The sequence below is a fragment of the Drosophila ananassae genome, chromosome 2L, assembly GCF_017639315.1.
Source record: "Drosophila ananassae strain 14024-0371.13 chromosome 2L, ASM1763931v2, whole genome shotgun sequence".
Taxonomy (NCBI): Eukaryota; Metazoa; Arthropoda; class Insecta; order Diptera; family Drosophilidae; genus Drosophila; species Drosophila ananassae.
Genome location: NC_057927.1, coordinates 13612803 through 13639199, shown reverse-complemented (window position 1 = coordinate 13639199; position 26397 = coordinate 13612803). Strand labels below are relative to the sequence as shown.

The following is a 26397-nucleotide window of genomic DNA, read 5'->3' as shown; positions in this document are numbered from 1 at the left end:
CAAGAAGTCCTCTGTCGGGAGTCTGAAGTCCGGAATACGGGCGGAAATTGCGGTGGGTGGCTCAGGAAAGTGGTGCCAAATGGCAGATTAAAACGGTGTTAAGTTGCGGCTGACGGAGATTTCAGTAGCGGGCCAAGCTGCTGCGGCTGTGAGTTGCTTAAGATTACGCAAAGCGAATAAATAAGCTCAGCCCGCAAGGGATAAACGACTGTCTACTTCTTATCCCTTATCCGCATTCGCATTCGCAGCAGCCCCATCCCAGTATTTCTCCCAAAGGACTCACTACGCAATCCCATTCCTTTCCCCAGCCTCGAGTCCCAAGTCCCGAGTTGAGTTATGTGTCCTTGTGCAATGAGGTAAATGCCTGGCAAGGTCCCTGCCTTTTGGCCCTCTCCACTCGGCACTAATTGCGCTGAAAATGCCAAGCGTTGCGTCTTTGTTCGAGCATTTTAATGAAAACTCTAAACATGTGACACCCCATTCAGGTCCACAGTTCCCTACAAAATTCCAAACGCCCGGGAAACACCGAGTGCTGAATGCATTTGTGAAACTGCCTATGCAGTCGAAAAACAGACATTTTCTAGTTTAAATATTTTTAAAAGCTGTATAATATTTAAAGGCACATCTTTTAATAGTCTGTTTATTGTTATTTCTTTCTTATTATTAATATTTGATTTAATTTCTTTTATTCGACAGTCCTTTTTTCCTGTGTATACAAGAACTGAACCAAAAGATGTTGGTCGAGCCACATCACTGGCAGGATAATGTTTTGCTGTTGAAGGACACAAGCGCCTGAATGCAAAAACGTCGTTGGCATTCGGCTGTGTAAACATTTTAATTTCTACTGCTGCTGCAGAAGCCAGAACCAAAGAACCGCAGCCTGCCAAGCCCAAGACCAAAGCAAAAGCATCGTCACCTTGCACTCCCTTTCTCTGCTGCCTCCGCTCTGCAGGTCCCTGTGATCCGGATCCGTTCTCAGTTATCCGTGTTCCTTGTTCCGCATCCGTATTCCGTATCCGCCATGTGGACCATGGTCGACCGAAATGCCTTTGTGCCCACCGTGTTTCCATCAGAGCCCTGTTTTGGGATATGGCCAAGACAAGTGTTGACGCTGATGTTTGGCCCAGCAATTCTGTGAATTTGCAGCTTCAATTTCAATGGGCCAGGCAAAACGAGGTGTCAGGGATGTGATAAATTGCGGGCCTGGACGAAATCCAAAAGAGCGGAAAGCACTCGGGAATAATCAGATGCGATCTGATTTGATTTGAGGATTTACATTTCGACCCAGCTCCGCTCGGCCCGGCTCGGCTCACGACTCACGTACACATCGCCAGGAAAAGGACTGCGGGGGTCCTTGGGCAGTGTATGAAATCTGAAGCTTTTGTACATTTTCGCTGCAGTCTCAAAATACCGTTTATGCTGCATGCCTGGACCCACTCACTCACACTCACTTGCAGCCAGGAAAATATGTTTTTGTTCATTTTATGGCCTTTTCTGCTGCCATAAACACCAACACCTCGCCACACCCCCTCCATACCATTTCGTGCATGGCTAAAGTGCAAAAAAAAACAACAAAAAATAGGGAAAGACATCTAAAAACCGCATTCGGTTTCAACAAACGCACACCCCGCCACGGTATCCAGTGTTTAGATGTGTTTGCATATAATATTTATAAAATAGAGCTGGGTCAGTGGCGGGGCAGAGGGAGGGGGCTTCATGGCTCTAAGCTTTTTGCACAAAATATCAAATATGCATTTCAAGGATACAATTACAAAAGCGAAACCCCCAAAAAGCCCCACAGCAGCACCGAAACCAGAAACACTACGAGGACGAGTGCGAGTGCGAGCATGAGTACCAGGACTAGGGCTAGGACCAGTAAACTTTTACAGTTGCTCATCCTCATTGTACAATTAATGTTGAAATTCTGAAATATAGCAACTGAAAGGCAGAAAGGAGAGAGGCGTGGGTGGTGCGAGTATTTGGCATTCGCCTTCGTTTGGCTGACAGTTTATTATTTTTAATGAGGCATATTATAATCAACATGCCACCGCCGCTCATATATATTTCAAACGGCGCTCTGAATCTGAAAGGGAAACAGATATCGTTTTGTTAGTTGCCGCTGATTTTGACAGCGAATTTAAAAACAATGACAGCAGCTATTAAAATATTTATGTTAAGCAGAAATGAATCTGCGCGATATAAAGGCTGTGCCACTTCTCTAAATCAAGCCCGAAGGTCGCATTGCAATGCAAATGCTGAGAAAATAGTGTCCAAGATAGGTAAGGGTTGTTATTTATGTGGGAGTATCCCTACCTGGGTCACAAAACAAAAATATTCACCCGGCAAACTTTCCCACCATAAATTAAATCTCAATGTGGCGCTAGGTAAGTACAATGACATTTATTATAATATAGCAGTCCAACGAAGGATACATAAACCGAACCACATCAAATCGAAGCTGGTAGTACTCTATTTGCAAATATTTAGTCCTAACTTTAATAAAAGCTATCTCAAATGGTTGATAAAAATTAGCCACAGATGCATATAAACTGAAAATCTTGATTTAAATTTATTTTAAAGCTCGTAGAAAGACATCTTAAGAAGAGTGCCTTCAACTTTGTCTTGGCTAAAAAAAGTGCTTGAAAAAATATGCAGCCAGGACATTGGAGAAGCCTGTAAACATGGACCCGCATACAGGCCATTTGATCTTCAGCAAACAATTCGAGAGGGTCAGCAGTGGCGGCGGCAGTGTACACGACGATTTCAGGGTGACCTGTGACCCCAGGGCAGTGTCCGACTATTATCCTTTGGCCACTAATACTGACCGTAAATTGGCCGCACACTGGACCAGGACCAAGGGTTGACAGCGGGTCCTACCACGCCTGACCGCCGCTATAAATGTTGGCCTCGGGAAGGACTCGACCAAGTCCTCGTGTGTAGTCCAATCAATTTATCACTCCAACGGCGTCAAGGAAGCAGCTTCGACATGCACAAACACCGAAAAAAAGGAAAAATAATAATTTGCCCTCCATTAGAACATTTATAAACAAAGGATATAAGGGATGAGGACTTCGGACTGGACACTAGGGGAGGGCAAAAGGTATTAGAGCACACGTTATGGGGCTCATTGAATGTGTCGCCAAAGATTTAATGGAGCACGAGAATGATGGCGGCCAAGGTGAAACTGTTCGGGCCACGTCCTCTCGACCAAACACAATAAATCATAAAAAGGAGTCTGCCATTGGGTTTATTGATATTGCATGTCCTTGTTTTTGTACATTTCGCATGTATGTATTCACGGGGCAGCAGCTCCGGCATTAATATTAATCAAATTTATACTCTATTCCCCCTCCCAATCACATATTGTAGCATAGAGTGGTCTCAACGATATATAGGAATTGATGATGATCGGTTGAATGGGAAAAGTTTTACGCTCGCCTTATTGACTTTCAGCTGCGGCCTTAACAATACATTTTCTTCTTTGGCAAAAGTTTTACAATTTATTTTGGCCCGGAAAGATAGTCGGCTGAATCGAAAGTTTGGGGGAGTGTGGCAGTGGCAGGACACCAGCATGTCCTGCTCACAACTAAATTATGTTAATTTTGTTTTTATGTGTCCCGCCTGCAGTGGCCATAACTCATAACTAGCAGCCAGACAAAAGTTATGCTCGGCCAGAACTCGGCCAGATTAAGCATACGCAGCGTGGACACTGGACAGTGGGCTTGGTACATTGGACGGAAAACGTGCGCATTCCACATATCAAATCGCATCATTTGCAGCATTTAGTCAAATGAAAAACGAGTGCAACAAATCACCAGAAGGAAACAGTCGCATTTTCAGGCGACCAGTTAGCAGCCTGACAAATTGCCACTCAACTTGGTGGGGAGGAGTCGAAAGCATTGTTTATTTGGTTTTCATGTCGCGCATGTTAAATGCAAATTATTCACCAATGCTCTTAACCTGCTCGCTCGTTTTAACGGCTCTACAATGTGCACTTGAACAAATAAAGGTATTTCTCAGATATTTATATTCCTCACACTATATATCTTCTATAATTTATTCTACAAATTTCTCAGAAAGATGTAAGATGTCTTAAGAAAATTGTCTTTTCAGAACAGCATTTATTAAAGACTCTTTTCACATTAATAGGGCTTAGATCACCTTTTTTTGTAGTGCACCCCTCTAGCTTAGCACACGAATCCTGCGCATTGACCCAGGACTTCCACGAAGTGCTCGACGTTATGTGTAATTCCTGACATTTTGTGTGTGCGCCGCTTCGTTTTTATTTTACAAATAAGCTTCACGCGATTATGCAAATTCAGTGAACAACAAAGGCTCAAGGGGGACGTCAACGAGAATGGGCCGAGAATGAGGAACCTGGCTTGTTAGCCCACGAATCGGAAAGGTCACTTAACTTAACGCTTCACGTGAACCGCGACTCGTATGAATAAATTTGCAATTCCTGTTTCGAATTTCCAATTTTGGCTGGCTTTTGGTTGAGGCGACTCCTTTGACGGCTGAACGATGGGCGCTGCTCAATCATCGCATTTAGGGCTTAATTTAATAGAATCCCGTATAACAATGAAAATAATAATAAAGTGTCATTTGGCTGGCTCCCAAGTCTCCGCTCCCAAGGATTATATATGGCAGCTGGGAATGTGTGCATTATGTGCATTTGATATATTTCTTAATAAAAATATCACGCAAGTCCAACCCTGTCACTCGGCGCACACACACATTCCTCTTACACCCAAACACACATATGCCGGAATCTAGAATCCAGGAATCCAGAGCCATCAGACATCCGTGCGGGATGCAAGATGGTTAGGGAGTGCAAGAGCTCATGTGTCGCTTTGGAAAATGAAAAATGATCAAAGTGAGTGTTTGGCTCAAAGAGAAAAAACTGCAGCACCAGTAGCAGCTGCTCCTCTGTCTACTATTTTCAGTCGGGATGTCCCCTGTCCTGATGTCCTGTGGGATGGCGGGGGCGTCACCGGGGACATCATCAGTTGGTAGTTGCAATTTTTAGCAGAAACAGCTCCCCAGAGCCGGGACATCTGCCCACTGTATGGGCTGCTGCTGGGATGTCCACTCAGTTAATGCGGGCAAACAAAGCATCGCCATCTGGATCGGGCTACATCAGCTGGGGGCGTGCCACATCTGCTGCATCACACTAATCTGCGGCAGCACCAGGAAAAAATTACTCTATAAAATATTAAAGTCCAGATAAAAAACATATAATATTATAATTAGTGCTTAAATAAGAACGATATAGTTAGGAAACTAACTAGGATAGCCTTTTAACAGTTCAAAGATAATTCTACGAGAGAAATACTTTATTTAAGCATTTTAAGATAAATGAAGCTTCAAATAAACTGTAATCACTCATTAAAATTCAACATTAATGCTCAGTGTATGTGAAACTGACTTGAATTCAGAGCGAATGGTAAATTGCAGCTGGTTGGAAGGGAAAAAAGCATGCTTAGCCAGCAAGTAATTAGTTACCATGCATTGATTTTTATTCTGCTGCTGGTAAATTTTGCTTGACAAATTGTTAATACGTCAGAGCTCGTCGGCTTTAACAATGAAACGCTCCGTGATTCGGGGAGTGAGCGGTTTGATGGTTCTGCCTGAAAAGCGACAGAATTTATGGTAATAAAAGCAGTAGAAGTTTCCCCATAACAACAGCACAGCAGAACAAGGATTCGTCATAAAACCCCCAAACACTTTTGAATTTATATGCGTGTGTGTGTGTGTCTGATAGAAACGTATGCATAAATGTGTGAGATTGTCGGAAAAGTCGCCATGATTGAGAAATATGTGCAGACACAGCTCATTGAAGGCGCCGAGCCGTGCCGCGCCACAACAAAATCTAAACAACAGCCATAAAATAAGTATGTGCGGCGTATAAATCATAGGAGTAATGCCAGAATACCTGGCTGTCAGTCTGTCCCAGGAATGCTTCCCTGAAATCTACCCCTTTTAATCGTCAGGTGGCACAAAAGTTGGCTCATTAACGTCAAAGCCATCACAAATTAAATCAGGGAACCATACCGCAAGGCTGAGGTTACTATTCACAATTATAACTATTATGAGGGTTCATTAGGCCTTGATGACGATTGAAGACATTGACTTCCTATTAATCATATCCAAATTAGTTCGAAATAGCTCCTCAAATACTATGTAGTTATCCAAATAACTTCCATAATTGAAATGGAATGAGAGCTAAGCAATAAATTTAATTATCCTGAATATTTCAAGCAATAAGTTGACGTCTATTATGTTATTAAAATAAGAAATATTTTCTTTGAAGAAAATGTTGTTTATATTTAGTAAAAATTCTATGTGAAATAATATCAGTTATATAGATAAGTAAGTTTATTCATAATCCTTTCTCCCACAGGTTTCAAGGCCTCGGTGGCGCAGTAGGCAGCGCGTAAGTCTCATAATCTTAAGGTCGTGAGTTCGATCCTCACCCGGGGCATGTAACTTTTTTTGGATCTTTTTATTAGTTTATTCTTTCGGTGTCCTAAAGGACTTTTTAATGTCAATCATTAACTTTTCGTGTTCGAGTTTATGGGTCGCAGTTAAGAGGCCGACTGGCCATGTGATTTCATTGGCAAATAAACAAACTCGTAATGATTACAAATTGATTTTTCATGTCTTGTTTAGATAAGGATAGGGACTGGGCTGCATCTGGCAGCAGTCAATGGCCAAGACAAACACAATGCAATAAAATAAAACTGGCGGCAATCTGGCAAAAGTTGGCAGCCAATCAATTAAACCAAGATGCCATAAATGCTGTTATTTCTTAAACGAGTTCGATGTGCCGCCCAATCGATTGGCAGCTGGCCAGTAATGGAGATGGCTCAGGATCCAGGTTCAGGATGTTTCGCAGCTAAAATGAAGAGTACAATAAACTGTGGTGTGGCCTTGGGCTGGGAAACATTTTGTGGCGCACTGCAGTGGCCTCTGCTCCCTGGGTTTATCATGGTTTTGTATTTTTTGTTACTAGTCTACCACCATCCGGACGACCACCTTCACGCCTTGCACTGCAACCGCAATTTGCACTGGTACATGGAGCAAAATTTAATTTGTTTCCTGCATATATCCTAGAGGCGTTTTGTGTGTCATGCATTTTTACACCTTAATTTGCGGCTAATTTGCATATTGTATATTTTCGCTTGTTGCGCAATTTCAGTTGCATTTGCCGCCACCGACGTTGCATCCTGCCCGCTGCCTGGCGCTTGCCACCAGTCGCCTGCCGTGTCCTTGCCCCACTCCTTGCACAGCAGCACTTTTAGTGAATTCATTCGAAAAACTTTGGAGCAGTTACCAGGACATGGAGCTTTAAGTTTAAAGTTGCCTTGGAAGCCGCTGCCTTTAATTTATCCCAATTAGAGACCCGAAATTTTCAGAAATCCTTTTTTACTGTTTTTTGATTTATATTCTCTCCAAATTGAGCAACAATTATTACATAGGATTATTCATAGAATTTACATGCTGTTTTGGAACCATTATTAAATGCTACAACTTAATCATTTCTATTCAAATATATACAACAAATTTTGAAGTGAATTTTGATTCGCCAATAGGGTTAGTTAACTTCTCTTGCAACTTTTCTAGAAACAAAATGCGGACTTATGTTCTTAAACAATCTACATACTTTAACTAATTGTTGGCCATATACAAGCACGTCAATGGGTTTTGGGCTTGAAGATCTATAAATGTACAATCGATAAGGGGATACAATATAATTAGTTACACTTAGTTACATTCCCGATCTGATCTAGTTAATGATTTTTAATAAATATTTATGGGAGTGAAACTGACAACTAAGCGAATTACACTGCATTCGATTTCTGGACGGCACATGAAGCTACTCCAACTCCTAGAGGCACCCGTTGCCCCAGCAGCCGCACCACGGGATCTTGCCGCCCGTGTGCGAGCTAATCGAGATCTTGCGGCGGTTCGAGCGCATACTGAAGCTCGTCGAGGATTCGCGCGAGGAGGCGAAGCTGTTGGAGTTCCGGTCCGACAGCGAGGTGACCGTCTCGTGGTTGCTGTCCTGGTGGGAATGGTGGCTGTGGTGCGGATTGCTGCTGATCACCATCCCGCTGTGCGGATGATGGTGGCTGTGGTGGTGGTGATGACCGCCACCGCCTCCGCTGGCCGAGCTGTTCCGGTGGACGTTGTGCACCGTTCCCTCGGAATGCCTGCGGGAGCATTTGGTCCTGCTGACAGTGGCTGTCATGGGCACCGGATCACTGCTCTCCTTGCGGTGGTGATGATGGTGGCTGGTACTGGGCGGTGCCGAGGCGGTGGCCCCCACCTCGGGATGTCCACCGGTGGCAGAGGGGGTCATAGAATTGCTGTTGGTGCGACGGCGGGAGGAATGTGGGGAGCTGGGAGTGCTGTGGCTGATCTGCTTGAAAGCCTTGACACTCGGATGCTGGAGCACAGTGCTCAGGTCCACACAGCTGGCAGTGGCCGTGGGGGCGGTGGTCACTGGGGCGGTCACCTCGTCCTGCTGGCCAGGATTTCCACACACAATGGAGACGCGTCGCGCCTTGCGTCGGGCCAGCTCCTCCAACTGAAAGAGTTGTTACTGATAAGTTTCTGTTGTTGGTTTTTGTCTTTAAAGAGGCTAGGACTTACATCTCCTGAGGCCGCTTGCTCTCCACCCACCTCCCCGGATGCCTCTGACCCCGTCAGGTCGACGTCCAAGGATCGGGTGATTTGCGATGGCGATGAGCGGAAGATGGCGCGCTTGGCCGCCGCCGAGGCCAGCGTCTTGTACAGCTGGCTCTTGTTGGGCGTAAGTCCGGCGAGGGATGTTGGAGGCGGAGGTGGTGGCTCTGAGGGCATGGTGGGTCTTCTGGCAGGCGGCAAGGGAGGCGGTGGCTTCTGGGACATGTTTGGCTTGGCTGCTATCGGGGGCCTCTGGCTATTCGGGGATGAAGGAGACACGACCACCGCCTGATTGATCTGCTCGAAGCCCAGGTATGTGCGCTTGTCGGGAAACGGGGCCATGGGATCCGGAATGTGCGGGGCGGGACTGTCAGTGTGCTCCCTCTCCAAGGATCGGGTGCGTCGCAATAGCTTGCTAATGGAATCAGCGGAAGTCGTTGCTGCTGTCATCTCCGCTTCCGTTGTGGCCGTTGCGGGAGAAATGGTCGGATTTGTGCCATCATACTGAAGATACAGATTCATCTCCGAGCGATAGGGCTTTTTCGCTCGGACGTCGTCCTTGTTCTGATCCTGGCTGAGATTGTCCCGCGACTTGCTCTTCTCCAGCTGAATGGCCAGTATATCCTCTGAAATTGTCTCGATGTCGTTCAGTATCGACTCCAAGTTGACGGAATCCGTCTGCAGGAAAATTAATTATTGTATTAGATTATAATATTTAAAGTTTAATTAAAATTAACTAGCAAGCAGTAAAAGCCTTTCTGCTAAAAGGATCATTTTTGTGATTTAGAAGGGACACTGATCGATTCTAGGGAGCTTTGTAAAGCTAATCTCTATTAAATAAAGTTTGACAAACATAGAAGTGGGCTCTAACGGTTTTTTAAATTATAACACTTACTATTTTTTATTTTTTAACACTTAACTAAGCTGGGGATCCAAATTAAAGTAGGACGAAAGGTGTTAACATATTTATACTTAATCGTTCTTTCGATTAAGAGTTCTTTTTTAAACAAATATGAAGAAATATTTTAATGTGAACTTTAATGTGAATTAAGCATTTCTTTCATAAAACAATAATACAAAAACTATAACCAACAATGTATATAATATGAAAATAGAAACATAAAAAAATATATTCCTGAGAAGGAAACTGAAGAGCAACTGGATTTTTTAACTAAATATCAGAATGAAAATGTTCTTTAAAAGTATTTCATGAACTTCAATTCCTAATAATGACACAAATCTAAGAATAGGATCTAAGGATAGGAAGGATAGAAAAGATTCATCTAAGGACCTCTTGTCCATAATAAACTGAAATGACTAAAAACATAAAAAACACTGATCTAATCGTATGACTGATTTAAAATGACTATGACTTGAGGATGATCGTCTGAAGACCAGAGATCCCTCACCTGACTAACGTTCTCCTCGGACTTGGCCACCCTCTTGGCCTGTCCCACCGCCTTGGGCTTGCTGGCCTTCGCGGAGTGCGTGGTGGCGGCCATCACCGGCTGGGAGAACGCCGTGGCCGAGGTGCATGTGCTCTGGCCGGGCTTTTGTGCGGTCGCGTAGATGGGATCCGCGGATCGGGCCGCTGGCAGTGGCGAACACCGAGCGGCGGCTGCCGCCGCAAGAGCCGCAGTATAGATATCCAGGACACTCGAGCCCGGACGAGGACCCACCTCTCCCAGGCCCACGGCAGCGGCGACATCCACCACCGCCCGGTGTAGGGAGCAGTGTCCTGGCTGAGGGCGTTGCCTTGGGCAGGGGTGGCTGCGGTGGTGCGACGCCTGATGGGCGTGGCAATGCGAGTGGGCGGTGCGCCGGTGACGTGGACTTACTTGAGGCGAGATTCTGCGCTGATAGGGTGAGGCCAGAGCGTTGTTGACGAAGATGTCCGGAGGGTCGCGGAGCGGCGGCGGTGGAGATCCTGGTGGCAAGTCGTCCTGTTCGTGTCCCTGACCCGGTGACGACTCGTTAGCCAGCTTGGTATTGAGCTTGAGGCGCGGCTTGATCGGCGCGAAAAAGTGCTTGGGACTGTTGAGCGCTTGTTGCGTGGCATTCGTGGTGATGGCCACCGTTTCGATGTCGCCCATTTCCGGCGGCAGTGCCACTTGCGGCGCCGAGTTTAGGGCAATCTTGGGCATTGTCTGCTGGGCGGATGTGGGCACAAAGGTGGTCATCGTGATGCCCGGTGGAGGCAGCGGTGGCGGTGGCGAGCAGGAGGGCGATGACTGGGCTGAGTATTTACGCTGCGAGAATGGCGACTGGAGGTTGTAGTCCCATCCGTTGGTGTGCCGCATTGTCTGGCCGGTGGTTGTGCTGGAGCTGGTGCCCAGTTCCGGAGAAGGGGTTTGAGCTTCAAAGAAATTGATTACCAATCTTATCTATTAGTTATTATTTTTGTAAGCTCACCAGGATTCCTTCCGCCTATGTGTTGTTGCAGGATGTTCTCAAAGTAGGAGAGTGGAGGAACCGTTGCCTGGAGATCACTCAATTGGTTGGCTACCAGCTCGATGGGAGTCAGAGGAGTCAGAGGACCCATCAGGCTGGGCAGAGTGCTCTGGGAGCCGTTGGGATCCTGGGGGGAAATCATCAGGTGCTCCTGGTGCTGAGCCAGCAGTAGCTCCGGATTGCTGAGTGTCTCTTCGGAGACCACGGACAGGTGATCAAAGTGCATGGGCTGGGCCTCCTTGCCTTGGCCGCTATTGGTGGCTTCGTTCTTGGAGGGCGACGCCTGTGTGGGAACCTCTGGCGGCAAGGGTGGCTTGGGAGGAGCACAGGAAACGCCTTCCTGGCAGCACTCATCGCTGCAGTGGCCATCGTCTGCCCCACGACACGTATCACATGAGTCAGAGTCCTAAACGGAAATTCATTTTTAGAAGCTTTTTTAAAGAGTAAGGAACTGTACTTACATCACTGTTTACATCACAACCTCCACTACCTCGCCCACCGCTGCAGCGATAGGCGTGGCACGTGCCGCCACTGCCCCCGCTCCCCCGGCATCCTCCGAACTCGTGCTCGTTGAGTTTCGCCTTGAAGCGCTTGTTGAGTCGATCGCATTCGTCCCGCAAAGTCCAGATCTCGCGGCGCAACTGTTCGTTTTCGCGTCGCAGGCGCTTGATGTCCGATTGGCCTGGAAAATAATAAAATTATAAAATCCATGGCAAGTGGTCACTTCAGCGTTTTTTTGGCCAAGTCAAAAGAGGCAGCACGTGGCCATCACGCAGAGCTGTCAGACCTTAGACACCTCAAATCGCATTGTTTACATTCGCTTATCTTCTGTTTTGGCAATGAAAACATTTTTTAATGAATATTTCTTCAGCGGATATACGTATATACGCAAATAGGTGGGCAGCAAAATGAATACGTATATAAAACTGAGTAGGTGAGTATATTTTTTGTTAGCTATATTTTGTTGGATTATTTTGGCTTTTCATCAGCCACCATCTAATGTCTTTTTAATTGGCTGTTTTCAGGTTGTTTTCGCAATTTGCTTAACGATTATTTGATTTCCTGTTTGTTGAAAAATCAAACAGGAGCATTTCAGTTTATGGCTCATTACTGGGCCAACTTTTGATCCGGTTATTACCTCGTTCGACTTCTGCATTAATGTTGATGGTGCGCAGCCTGAGCTCCTCATTCTCGTATATCATGCCCCGCGATGACTTTCTGTCCAATCTGAAAGGTTCGATACGAATTATAATGACGTTTTAAGAAGTTCTTCAAGCATCTGAACAAAGATTAAAGGAATTGCCTTCGACTGCTGCTAAGCGGCTGCCATGGCGAACGGCAGCCAATCAACATTCCCAACTTTTTCCAAACTTAGTTTATCAAAAATATCCAAATCCCCCAAAGAATGTGGGTCGTTCTCCACCGAATGCTGTAAGTCAACTGAAGCAGATAGATCCAGCATTGGAACCAATTGTTAGACATTCTCTTTGGCTATATGGCAGGGGCCTTTCAACACTCGCCGCATATAAATAAATAATAATAAAAAAAAAAACAGCGACGCAGGAAAAATAAATATAAATATTTCACTGATTTTTTGGTACGCCTGAAGGTGGTGCTAGACAAAAAACGGCTAGGAAGAGGAAAATAAGCACAGCAGCGCTATAAATTACAAGAACGGAACATAAATAAATTATTTTATCCAATCACCAGCCGTTGCCAAACGTAAAACGTAAAAAAGTAAAGTGGAATTTTATCCGAATTTTGTTAAGAAAATAAATACAATCAGTAGTGATATTTGAAAAGAGACAACCATACTTTCCGACAACACTTGATTCCCCCTGAGCACTTGATTCCCCCAAATCAAATTAGCCATTTGAAAAGATCTATTCAAATCCCAAATGATCCATAAATATGGGATTCTTTGCAAATTTTCCATAACTTACGTTTTTTATGCCGAACGATGTGACACTGCTGTCCACGCTGAGAATTTTTGACAAACTGCCGATCGCTCGAGAGCCCCCAGCTCTTAGAGCCGTCGCCTATGTTGGCACAAACAAATATTTATGTACACATTTTTTCCACTCTAACGTACGTATTCCGTCTGGGACACTGTCTCCCATTCGATTTGTGGAATGCGTAAATGTGAAAACGTCGCCCCATATTTATCAAGGGGGAAAAGTCTTTTGTACTTGAAATTTTGAGCTGCCACGCTTAAGTCAGCCATGTGTCATTTATTCTGCCTGATTGGAAAAGAGCTCCGTATATTTTTAATGTATAAATAAATAATATTTAAATCTCTTGAGAGAACTGGAAACAAATGTACAGCTAAAGAGTATTCTTTTAGGCGCCACTAATAATTCACGCAGCATCCAATTACCCAAAAAAATAGGCAAGAAAAACTGTTTTAGGCTGTAGGATCTTTCGTCACTCACAAACAGATTCGTAAGAATTTTATTTTTTTGTCTGCCTCAAAAACATTTCTTTTCCATAATTTTTTTATATTTACTCTTTTTTTACTGAACCTTTTTTTTGCTTTTGCTTAAGAGAAGCAGCCAAGTACATGTGAGAACATCACGTATACGCAGTGTTTACACTATTTTATGTTTGTTATTCATTGAAAAGAAAAGTTTCTCTAAGTAAATTAAAATCAAAAATCCACTACTTTTAAACGTATAAATTCGAAAAACACAAAATCGACTAAAATGAAAAACATTTAAAGCCAGATTACGGGTCGTATGAGTAATATTTATTGGAAACTTTTCCGAACCTAATTAAACCAAAGTTAGATTTTAAGTAAACAAACTAACTTATTTTTTAGGAAAGCATTTGTTTAAAATTATAAATTATCAAAGTGTATATTAGATCCTAAAACTGTGCTGGCTCCTCACCATTTTTGTGCTTTTCACAAAATCTGTTGATTTTCTTATTTTTCAGTTCACAATCTGAGGTTCAACTGGTTCATGAAACAATCCAGCCCTCGTTTGAAAATTCTATTTTTTGATTCCCAATGTATACAAAAATCTTTCGATCGCGTCACGTTTACCTATGAATATACCAACAATAGAATCGATAAACTGATGATCGATAGGAAAGCAAACTCTGGCAGTTTTATTGAAGTCTGCACTCACACCAAGGCGGCAAGAAAAATACACAAGAAGGATGTATTCGCATGAGTAAACATTTTTAGCGAGTTCTGTGTATAACTTTGTAGTGTAAAATCAAGTTGGACAATGTACACGAACTGATGATAAACAAACTGAAATTATTTTTAGTCCGGCTAGCCATAAGCGAATATTGTTTATTTTACGACCACTGAAGTGTATGGATATTAGACGAGAATTTTAATGGCTTTTAATAATAATCGCCAGATGTCCGCATCCCGACGCTTCCGAAACTAAAGTGCATTTGACATTCCACGGCCAAATAGGGAAATCGCTGAGCAATGTTAAGAAAATCAAAGGAAAACAGTGAAAACTTTTCGCTTACTTTGCGGACTTTTCGGAGCGTTTGTTGCTCTTGCGACTCCGTTCATATTGCGTTCGAGCTGTTTTGGCGCCTTTCATTTATTTGAACACGAATTGGACACACGTGTGAACTAACTGGTCTCACTTTGCTTGGTGTTTTCCGCGTTTATGCAATCATATGCGGAGGGATCTTCACTGCCACAGCAATCCCATTCACAGCAATTCCAATAATTAATTATAGGTTTTTGTTAACAACCAGCAGCGTGACAATATGAGAAATGTGCGAACAAAAGTCAATTTCACCGCAGCAAAACCGCACGAGTCGACTATAAACGGAAAACTGACAGTTGGGCGAGATCAGTTTTGGCCAAAAAACAAAGCGACTAGAACAACAAACGCTAAACGCCAAGCGTCGACGACTGGCATTGAACGCTGCCATAGCCAAGAGCAACAAGCTTTGTCTGCATCAATTTTTATTCAAATAAAAAGAAAAATGAAAAACGAACATGGCAAAAAGTTTCATAAAGTAAAATTTCGGGCGAGTAAATCGAAAGAACAACAAATTATTGTTCTCAATGAAATGTACGCATGCTGTGTCGAGAATTCGTTTATAAGATTAACAAAAGCACCACGTATCAGACGGTATAAAGAGCACAAAGCTAAGGGAATCACCTGAAAAAGGACATCGAACTTTGAATGCCCTCAAAATAAATTAATTCAGTTTTTATTTCAAAGTAAATATCAAAAAGAAATCAATCCATTTTTTGGCAAATTCATCAAATGGCATTTCGTTTTTTTTTTTGAAAAATGGAAAAGCTTAATCTTATTTCCCTTTGATCTATTGACTTTAATTTAAATTTAATAATATGGCAAAGAATCCTTTAAAAAAATTATATTATTTTTAGCTCGTTCTTATTTATCCAGAAGGCAAAATATAATTGAATAAAACGCAGTGCTTACACAATCAATTATCCATCTAATTATTTTCATAATATTATTTATCCTTTTTTTCTCTGGGTAGAGCACGTTGACTTTATTTACTTGCATATTTATTTTGTGAATAAATTTCCGATGGAAATATAGTCTTTTTTGTGGTGCAAATCGGTATTGATAGCATAGGAAATAAATTGAAATTAATCAAGCCTTTAATCGCATTCCATTTCGGATTTGGTTTGGGGTTTATTGGTGGGCATTTCGGGTACACATATGCATGTAAAATGGATACAAGAGAAATTAATTTATTTCTTTGGTAAGCAGCAGATGATAGAGTAAATTAACAATAACCACATTTTCAATTAAATTAACAGCTCTTTTATTGAGATCCGAACGAATTAAATTGACAGGCCAGTGTCCCCTATCCTTGTGAAATGTGTCGCGGCATTGGCAGCCTAAATTAAACTATATCTTGCCCCCACACATTCGTAGATCCCATTAAATCTTGGACTTGAATATGTATTCCTCTACGCACAACATTTTAAAAATAAGTCCCCACTCATTCGGCTCGTTAGTATCGTTCTGACCGTATGTATTTATTATGTAAAGTTCACAGGGTGGCCATAGCTGCTAATAAATAATATTTTCATTTTCCATTTCATTTATGAAAAATGTGTGTGAATCCGCTTATTTATCAGCCAATTAGAAAATTAGCAAAGGTTAGCTAAGCGCGTCAGAATCATAAATATACTTTACTTTTGCTAACTCGTGCCAATTTTTTCAAAGCTAATCACTGCTGTCATTTATCGCCGCGGTATCTATTGTTTAGTTTGACATAAATTTGACGTGGACAGTTTAATCTTGGCCGTTTATATTTTTCCTAGGCTATGAAAGATGTTTTCTTTGGAAATAGTTTGGGTAATTTGCATAAGTACCATGAGATTAGGGGTAATCTTCCTAAGAACCAAAGACCAAAATTATTTTATAATAGTTGCTATAGATAAAAATATTTACTATACCATTGATATGTATATTCTTAAAAAATATAATTTAACTTCAGTTAACATAATTATTATTTTTTTTTTTGTTAATAATAATTGTTTCTAAGCAAGCTTTAACAAACGAGTAGCTTTTATAATCCCAAAAAGCTAAATATTTTCTTAAAGTTTAAAAAGATATGCATATAAGAGATCTGTTTGTTGGAAAAGCACATCCCTAAAGCTTTCTCTCTTATACTGACCAGTGATCACTTTTGGCCACGAGACACCTACTTTTCGGCCAGCAGGACCCAAACTTAATGCTAGAGCTTACGGCTAATTAAGAGATTAATCAGTTAAGTTTACCTGCTATTTAGCTTATAGTGTGCATGACGTCTTCGTTCTCGGAGCATAGTCGTGCATTAGATTTCCCGCATGTGAAAGAAAAATCAACAAACAAAAAACAAAATACACATAAAGTAAAACAAAAAAAAATAGTTTGGAGACAAAACCAAAACAACATACAAAAGAAAAGGGGCAGAGAGGAACAAGGTGGGAAAATGGGTGGACGCAAACCAAAATCATAATAATGAAAATGGAAAATTATTTTCTGGCTTATTTGATTTTGTTTTTGTGTGTGTTTTCTTAATTTTTTTGTTTTGTTTTGGATTTTTGTTTAAGATTTTTTTTGTTTGGTTTGTTTGTTTACAAATAGCTGAGAGCGTGTTTATTTAGACTAGAGCAAAGTATGTAAGCGCATTGAAAAATTGGCATATAGTAAAAATCCTTTATCTGAAAAAATTGGTATCCACAAATTTGTATCTGATTAATTCTGTCATCATAACTTTTTTCCTTCGAATATATACGTCAAATAATTTGACTCATTGAACCGTAAAATCATACTTTTCAGTTCTGTAATAAATACATATATTATATGCGATTTTATGGTGTGATGATGGAGTGGCTATCTTATTTGTTATAATAAAATATTCCACTTTAAAATAAACAAAAGATTTTTAAATATATACTTTCCTCGCATTGGCCTTTCAATTACTGCCTTGAACTTGAATTTTCCATTTCACATTTTTGTTTGTTAAATATTGTAGGTATTATTTTTATTCTAGGCTTCAAACAAAAATACATTTTTAGAACCGTAGAACTTCTCTTCTGTTTCCCCGTTTTATTATTTCTTTCTGGCGTACATATGTCCTTAAGAATGGATTTCATTGTTTCTAAGAATTCCTGTTTATTTTTCCTATCAAAAAGTTTTCTATAAATAGTATTCCCTTATTTCAAAGGAAACGGATGAAATATGTATTTCCTAACTGCCACTTGCGGTGACCATTTTTTTTACACTTTGTGTAAAAGTAAATTTTTTGGATAAGTGCTTTTAGAATTTGAAACACATTTTGTGGCACCTTAAAAATGTTTGGGTTTGGAGGCTTGCTGTGCGGAATACTGATTCCGGTTTTAATATCTAGATGTTCAATGACATTCCGTTCTTTATGGCTTTTGGCGACGGCAGTGTCTGGACGGGTTGCGGGCTCTTGGCTGTTCGTTGTTGTTACACAATGCCCCAGCGCCTGGATGTATGCTACACACGCACCGAATGCCTTCGACTTTGCCCGCCTCCGTTCCATATCTTGCCGTATCCCCAAGAATAACAACAACCAAGGGCCAGACAAAAAGTGTAGCAGCGACAACAAAACCCATACACATCTATATATGTATATCTTTATATATATATACATTTTTTTTATATTCAAAAGGGGTAAAGCATTATCTGGTATAGCAATTGATTTATCGATTAAGTCGTCAAGTACACATTGTCATCCTTCATTAATATTTACATGCGTTACAATTCAGCCTCGCTCCTTGAGGGGATGTCGCCCCCCTTCAGACCCCTCCCTGCCCTCACGACCCGCCTCGTCTTCATCTCCAAGCTCTTGGAGACTTTTTCTTTTCTCTCGGATAGCATTGAAAAGCTTGAAAGCAAAGGATTTTCCTTGGCGATTACATAACTGGCACACAGGACCCAAGATAATGGAATACACATATGTATACATTCAGACATATATGTTGCACTCGATATATATATTCTATATTGTTATGGTCATAAATTTCCAATGTTAAACATTTATACCGATTTCGATTGATGCCAATAAAAAGATTAATATGATAAATTGCACAAACATAAGTGATCCCTCATTTCCATACAGGAGTATTTCTTTTTAATAAACAAACAAGAGAAAGGTGAAAAATATTGTTAAATAAACTTACTCAGTATCGTAATAAGAACTCATAAATATTTGCGTTAATTTTTTAAAACGCTCTTTCGTGGCAAGATTTATGTCCTCCGACAATTAACAATTAAGCAGCGGCACATAAAAATATCAATTTAATTTGTCCAGAATTCTCAGGCACATTCTCGCATTAAAAATGATCATCGGGTGCACTTTCTCGGCTTCTGGAGGGGCGAAACGAGCACAAACACACCCACATACACGATCGACGATGACAAAGATCGGATGAGATACGAACTGCTAGATACAAGATACTTTCTTCGCGCTCTGACGGACGGATACGCATACGTTGTGGCCCGTGAGGCACGCGACTGGGAACTGCAACCACTTGGCTTCAGCATTGAATTTTGTGTATTCTGCGTTTTCGTGTTAAATATTTTGCGTACACACAATTTATTTGTTGTTTCTTTTGTGGGTGTTTGTCGGTGTGTGTGTGAGTATCTGTGGGCATCGGGAATCCGGGGCCCCGGGGGCAGTGCATTTGAACAGGCCAAAAACATACGGCATGCCAATAAACTGCCGGAATGTGCGTGAGCCACTAAACCGTCTACCAACAGTGAGCGTTATAAAAATGTTTGCTCTCTATTAAGGATTATGTTTATTAGCCCATACCCATACTAAATATGAATTCTAGAATATAACAATGTTTACAATATTCCATAAAGAAGATATAGAAATTTTGATGGAACTCTAAAAATTCCCAGTGAACATTACTATTCAAAGAAATCACTTAATAACCCTTACTTTTGTTATTCAAGGAAAATATTTGGATGGTTCTTAAAATGTATTAAAAAACTTTATTTTTCAAAAAAGGAAATTGGGAATTTTTTGGTATTATAAAGAATTGAAATTCCTACCCAAGTAAAATTTTCCGCAAAGTTTATTTTGCAAATTATCGACTGTAGATTTCAGCCAGATACTATTTCTTCTATATCTTGCTTTTCTGAGCGGCTAGACAACTTCAATAAGAATGGAAAAAAGATACAGGAGAAAGAGAAAGGAGGCGGAGAAAGAGACGGGTAGAAAAAGAAATGATGCGTGAGACAGGGCGAGCGGTGAGTAAACAAAATGCACAGCCAAACTCTCGGACAAATAAGCAAAATGAACAAGTTTGCGTCTATTTTTTGCCGCCTGTTGCAGTTTATGGTTCTATTATGGGGCAGTGGGCCTTCGCCTGTGTGGGTCACTTTTTATGCCAGACGAACGAGAGGATCTTTCGGCTAAGAACGAATATGAACGATTTCATAAACACACATAATGCCCGGGCACTCAAAAGGGGGGCACGACTTTTGATGTGCGGCTGCAGCAGTTAAAGTTTTTAATGGCCAACATATGAGTTTTCTAATTCGATGGTTGTCCAAAGTCAGGAGGTGTGTTTAAAAAAGGGTGACAGAAATTTATATTTTATGGGACATTATGTATTTAATTTAATGGCTATTCATATTTTCCTAAAATAAGTTGCAGGAATTCATGAAAATAAATAATAGTATAAATAATGTCAAGCTATTTTGTTTCTCTTTAGATGACATCAGAAATTAAATAGAAAGAAACTTTATATTTTTAGGTGTAAATTTCAACACCATAATTTATTTTTATTGAAGGTGTCTGAATCACAACTAATTTAGATTTGGATTCTCGAAGATTTTCGTGCTGACAAACTTTGGTGCTACACGGCTTTACTAGGTCATCCGCAGTCATTCCAAAAAGGTGAGAGAGTCTCGACTATTTTTATCCAGGCGGCTGCCTGCCACAAGCTGTAATGTTTGGACGTGTGTGCAACAGTGTGGCGCAGCGCAGCGAAACAAAAGCAAACGAATAAGAATTTGTAAACAATAAATTAAAAATTAAATTACCATATGCCGCCAATTAGGTCTGTACGATAAAGTTTACAGAAGCCAGTACTTGTGATTTGTTTGTGATTAATCGATTGGGTATTTCAAATTTTATATGTGGAAAGAAATTTTCACCATTAATACACATCGTATAGAAAGGATTGAGATTAAGAAAGGGTATTTCATTTTCAATCAAAATAAGCCTTCATGTTTTTGTATAAATAAAATCAATACGTCAAGCAATATGAATTGGTTACACACGATTCGGTTGTGCCAATTGAGGGATTTCGGAAAATGGGGTAAATACTGGCCGGAAAATTCAGATCACTGCAATAAGCAATGCCTCGCCGATGATCGATGAACGATCAAGGTAACGGAAGCGAGACCAATTTAATGGCCCCCACAAGTTTGCTTGGGAATCGTTAACATAGCACACAAATCTGTTCAAAGTACGTGTATTATTTCGCAGGCCCAAAAGAAATAAGTTCAATGAGCCACAGCCGCATAAAATAGAAACTCAAATTATGTTCAAACTGCTTTTCGATGTGGATTTCATTCTTTACTAATTGGTCTGACTAAATGATGAATATGTTTTTAATAATTGAAAATAAATTATGAACAGCATGCTGGCAAACACACAGTCGGGGGCCATGACTGAAATAATTTTTTTTCCAATTATCCAATTTAAAACAGTGTACAAAAGATTTCCATCCTGGCTAATTGAAGCTCATTTTGGCCTTTTGTTTGTGGCTTCAGAAGACAAATTTGGCTGAAATCTGACGTGTGGAAGGAGGCTAAAATCATTTTCAAGTAGTTTTTATGGCCTAATTGAAATATAATTTTTGCACACTGCAATTTTTGTTTTGTAAATGAGTCGCATTATAGATAAATTTTGAAGAATATTAAGATAAAAAGAAATGACATATTTTTCAAATTTATTTTTAATTAAAATCCATTATTATATTACCAATAGAAAACATCACTGCTCTTTGTATACCAAACATAAACTAAACATTAGCTAAACTAACCAGAAAAGTTACTTTAATTATAGCTAATAAAAAATTGCCCCACAGCTATCATGAAATTCTAGTAAAATAAAATGTTTTGCCGAGTTTGGAGACCCAATTGGCTTTTATAAACTGAAACTAAACCAATTTCGCATTGGCACTCCTTGTGGATATGGATTACATGCAGATAGTTTTGCGCTCTATCTCTTGCTCTAAGCCAAATAAACACGCTCGGGTTAGCTCACGTCAACGAATTAAAGCCTTGGTAACACAAACACACACATTGCAACAACCGAAGAGATACCTGCGGAAAGGCTCTGCGGTTGTGGCTTTATACGGTTGTTTGTGTTGCTGTTGTTGTTAAGTTTAGAGTGTACATTGGTATAGGTGCAACCTACTTGCTTTGGTGGGCGATGAGCTCGACTGCGTTGATTTCCGCTGATTGCTGTCGCTGTTGTCGCCGTTGCTGCCGCTGGCGCGTCCGCTAATTAAATTGTCATCCAAAGAAATACCGTCGAGCCAATGCATGACATTATTTCCCTTTGTTGTCTACACGCACACACCAAGCTCACACACACACACACACACACTTTCACTTCTAAACCTGGAGGCAGGTGGATAAATCACATTTCAGCAGCAGCTTGGGCAATTGATAATTTCATCTCGAATCGTTGACACTTCATTTTTCCGTTTCTCGTGAATTCTTTTAGCGTTTTTTTTTCTTTCTCTTTTTTCTCACATTTTTCTTTTTACACATTCAGGGCATTGGCAGTTGACATTTGTTTTTTTTTCGCCTTTCTGTTTCTTTCACCTCGCACACACAAAGAGATAACAATTCAACAAGTATTGAATGGCCGTTTAGACCACCTTTTCCTTCGGCTCCACCTTCTTCTCGATTTTCACCCTGCTGTCTACTGTTCCAGTATTTCACTTCCCGCTTTGCTTTGGCTTTGGCTTTCACTTGCGATTGCCTTTCAACAGCACGCATACGCCCCGTGTGACATAATTAGCACATTGCACTTTAACACTTGTCAACTGCTGTAATAAGGGTCGAGAATTCGACTGGGCTTGCTACACCTTTATGATATTTTTATTAGCTGAAAAGAAATGGTAATATTTTAGAAATAATAATCGATTATTTCGATTAATTTTAACAAAATACTTTGATACTTTGAACTAAAAAATATATAATTTGTGTTTCTATTTAAAAAAAAATGTTTTATTTTCCACAAATCTTAATCATTTAGTCACACACTTTCGTTGTTTTATACACTAACACTTTGTCGATTATACCGATAACTAATATCGATTGGCTGCTATTAGCCGATTGCTTCTGACCGAGACGCGGACGCTGACCGGACTGGGCCAGCTATATAGAGATATAGACTGAGTCGGTGGAGACAGCAGCGTCAGCGACTGTGGCGCATTTCCAATCGTTTCGCACATTATTGTTTCCATTGTGTTCGATATTTGTATTTTCTTGTACTTTTGTTGTTCGTTGTGTGCTCTCACACACACAAATACATAAGTTTGCCTCAATTTATTGTACCTTCCTATGTTTATTTTATACAAGTCCGGGGCGTTCTAGTATTACGCTACACCAGATCAGAACAAGGGGCAAATAGTTAGCCGCTTCTGGCCAATTTCCTATTAGACATGTCGGCAGATACGATTCGTGTGCGTGTTTACCTCCGACCGACACACCAACCACGTATTAAATGTGAGCTCATTGGGGCCGTCTGGAGATAAATATTACCTGGCTGCCCTTCGGGGGCGTTCTGCGATATCTACATTAACATTGGCCAAATGGAAATTGAGCAAAATACTAAGAAAATACAACGGAAATACTCCTACACCCAAACACTATAGAGCCATAGTGCATTGGGCTTCCCCTTCGGGGGAATGATATTTATAAAATCCACACTCGTTGAGACTACAAGTCATATAATGCCAAATAAATATTTCTGAATTCTGAATTTCGGAACGGAGCTGATTCAATAAATCATTCATTAGGCACTGAAACTGTCTAGCTGGGAAAGCATTATGTCAAAATATGTCAAACAGGAATTTAAGCATTTTGAAAATACTTTTCATTGCATTCTGAGATGATGGGGAGCAATGGCTGGTTTATAGTCTTTTCAGAATGTATTTTTTATGTCTTAATTGTCTAATTGTTTGAGTTTTCCCAATGCCGAGTGTTTGTTTATTCAATAGCATGTGTAATTTATTTAAAACATCTGACTAAACAGTTCGATCAGTCAATGAATGAAATACACATTGCTGGAGTTTGGACTCGTTGATCCTTGAAAGTCTAATGTTTCTCAAAAACATCAGTAAAGTATTCTTAGGGTATTTTATAATCCAGTCACATAAAATAAAATTTGACCAATTTTTTTTACATTTCAAACCACTATGCACTTAATGGCACTTTGTCAACATTCACACGCCGCCTTTTCATTTCAATTTCCTTTTGAAATGGTAATTTTTTTGTAATCTAAAACCGAAATTTTATGGAAACACAACGCAGCACAACGAAGCTCCTTTAAATTTTCAGTTGGAAATTAGAAATTTTCACATTTTGAGTCAAAATGGCAATTTATTAAAAGAGTCGTCACAAATGCATCGCGCCGCCAATTCCTGCGTCAATCAGCGGCCTGCACTTTCCCATATTTTCAATGATAAACACGATATTTGTTTTGGCAGGCTCTGCTTATTTACATTTCAATCAGAAAACAATTTCACTTCCGCATCGCTGGCGATCGCGCCACGCGGCGTATGAGCGATTTTTTCCAATCGAGGGTGGCAATGTGGCGCAAAACAACGTCCGCTGGCGATGAAAGACCGACTTATTCTGCAGCCGCTGCACTCGCATCGAACCCATTGCTCCAAACAGCTGTCTTCCAGTCAGTCCGCCGCCTCCCGCCTATGTTCACCCTCCGCCCACATATATTTTTTTTTTGTTCCCTATGTGTGCCTGAGTGTGCGTAGGCCGTAAGTACTGGCAGACAACTTAGACGCCCCGTGTGCCTGTGCCTGTATTAGGCTCCTAACGTCCGCCCCTAAGCCCCGACCCTTCGACTGGCCTAGCGACTGTTCTATGGAAAATTAAAAGAATCAAAGGCAACGGCAAAGAGCAAAATTAAGTATTTAGTTGTAGTATCGTATCTAGAGTAGACATGCATACTGGCTTGCATTCCGCCCGGAACCCAAGGTGGCGGACGGATACTGCCAGGGCGGTAGACGGTGGGTGGTAGGCGTCAAGCGGCATGCAGGCTGGCTATAAGTTGTCTTCCCGGGTGAACCTTATATTTATTAATATATTTCACATAAAATTGTATATTTTTTAGAAACACATTCTGTTCATTCAAACATCAACGTGGACTAACGTCGAAAAAGTATAATACCATTTTTAAAGTCTGCAAACAATATTTAAGCAATGGATTATGTAATATACCTCATTCCTTCGAGCTGATCCATCCTATTACATAAATGTAATAAAATATACAAGCTTGAAATATCCTGTAAAGTAATTTAACATTCACTGCGATTTAGGAAAGAGTATATTGTAGACTACAGAAGAATCTCTAATGTTTCAATAGAGATTGAACAAGCCTTCATAAGCCAAGATTTTAGAGAATATATAGCAAAAAGCTAGACTTTAAGGATTGCAAGGGCAACCCTAATATGCAAGCGTCTCAGCTTCTGCTTCCATGTGCGTTTTTACGTTTATGTGTGCCTGTGTTCTTATGTCGAAGCTGAATGGAAAAGAGTAAAAAATAAAATGTGTAAGAGCCAAGATAAAATGCATTGTTTCAGGCAAGCGAGAGAAGACAACGAAAAAATAGGAAAGGCGAAATACTTTTACACAAAATGTGTAGCAATTATGGGGGGGTGTGGTAGTGGGTGGTGGGTGGTGCTGCATACAAGGCAATGTAAATTGCCCCCAGGGTTGCCAATTCACTTGGGTGGAGAGGAATTGCATCAGCACAATATTGGCCTGCTTGCGGATAATCAGCCAGTTGACTTGACAAAATATCATTAGCGCATAAATTAATTTATCAATTTCCGATGCGCCGATGGCAACTCTGGCATATCTGATTGCCAGTTTCCTTGGCCTCCTTGGGATTGCGGCAATTAACACATCAATGTACAACAGTATCGATGGAAGAACCGCACCCATTCTGCCCCAACGCCCACGGCACCATCGCCTCCTGGGGGGAAATAAATTATTCCATTTGAAAGCTTTTAAAGCGGCCACACTCGCCTGCTAAGGCTCTTGGCATTAAAATGCATTTATTTGAATTTCTTGTTGATATCGAAGAGCAGAGCTCACACAGCAAACAAACAAAAAAGAGGAAAACCACAGCCGATGTGAGACGCCCACTTGCAGTATTTATTGTGTTTTGAATTGGGCTGAGGCATAAACTAACCTTTGACGCTGCCTTTGGAGGGCAACATCCCCACTCCTACCCCCTCTATCCAAAAATTGCATATTCACGTGGAGAATATTTTATTTTTTGTTTTCTGTGTACTTGGATAATTTATTGTGTTACGTATACGCAACGTGGGCGGGTACGGGCAATTGCAATTGAATTTCAATTGAATTCGCCAAAGCTGAGACGGGGCAGGGGACTTGGGAGGGTGAGGGTAAAGAAAATGTTTCATAAATGTTTTCAAAGGACGACCGACCAAACCTCCCGAAAACAGAAACCAGAAAGCGTTTCCATTTGTTTCGAACT

General features: G+C 41.0%; 1 protein-coding gene and 1 non-coding gene across 14 annotated transcripts; one reads left to right on the top strand and one right to left on the bottom strand.

Annotated features, from left to right (window-relative positions):
- The first annotated feature begins 6411 nt into the window (after nucleotides 1-6411).
- Nucleotides 6412-6484, top strand: Trnam-cau. The gene has a single exon. It is a non-coding gene; the product is annotated as a tRNA-Met (tRNA).
- Nucleotides 6485-7424: 940 nt separating this feature from the next.
- Nucleotides 7425-24553, bottom strand: LOC6501142 (verprolin). Of its 13 annotated transcripts, none has more exons than XM_014911419.3 (9): nucleotides 24377-24553; nucleotides 22057-22755; nucleotides 16883-16919; nucleotides 12281-12369; nucleotides 11604-11824; nucleotides 11104-11548; nucleotides 10101-11047; nucleotides 8659-9369; nucleotides 7425-8593 (listed from the first exon to the last, which is right to left on the bottom strand). In XM_014911419.3, exons 2-9 carry the CDS (start codon nucleotides 22184-22186, stop codon nucleotides 7892-7894), a joined length of 3282 nt encoding a protein of 1093 aa, XP_014766905.1. In that variant the 5' UTR covers nucleotides 22187-22755; nucleotides 24377-24553; the 3' UTR covers nucleotides 7425-7891. The 13 variants fall into 13 exon arrangements, with proteins under 13 accessions (XP_014766905.1, XP_044570513.1, XP_044570517.1 ...); XM_044714578.1 differs by lacking the exon at nucleotides 24377-24553 and adding an exon at nucleotides 22936-23132; XM_044714582.1 differs by lacking the exon at nucleotides 24377-24553 and adding an exon at nucleotides 22952-23132.
- Nucleotides 24554-26397: the final 1844 nt, after the last annotated feature.

Bases quoted from the DNA above. Each gene is read 5' to 3' on its own strand.
- LOC6501142 (XM_014911419.3), bottom strand. From the start codon at position 22,186: ATGCATTGGCTCGACGGTATTTCTTTGGATGACAATTTAATTAGCGGA. The intron at 11,825-12,280 runs GTAATAACCGGA...ATTATTTTCCAG, and splicing joins TAATGCAGAAGTCGAACGAG to GCCAATCGGACATCAAGCGC. The intron at 11,549-11,603 runs GTAAGTACAGTT...ATTTCCGTTTAG, and splicing joins GTTGTGATGTAAACAGTGAT to GACTCTGACTCATGTGATAC.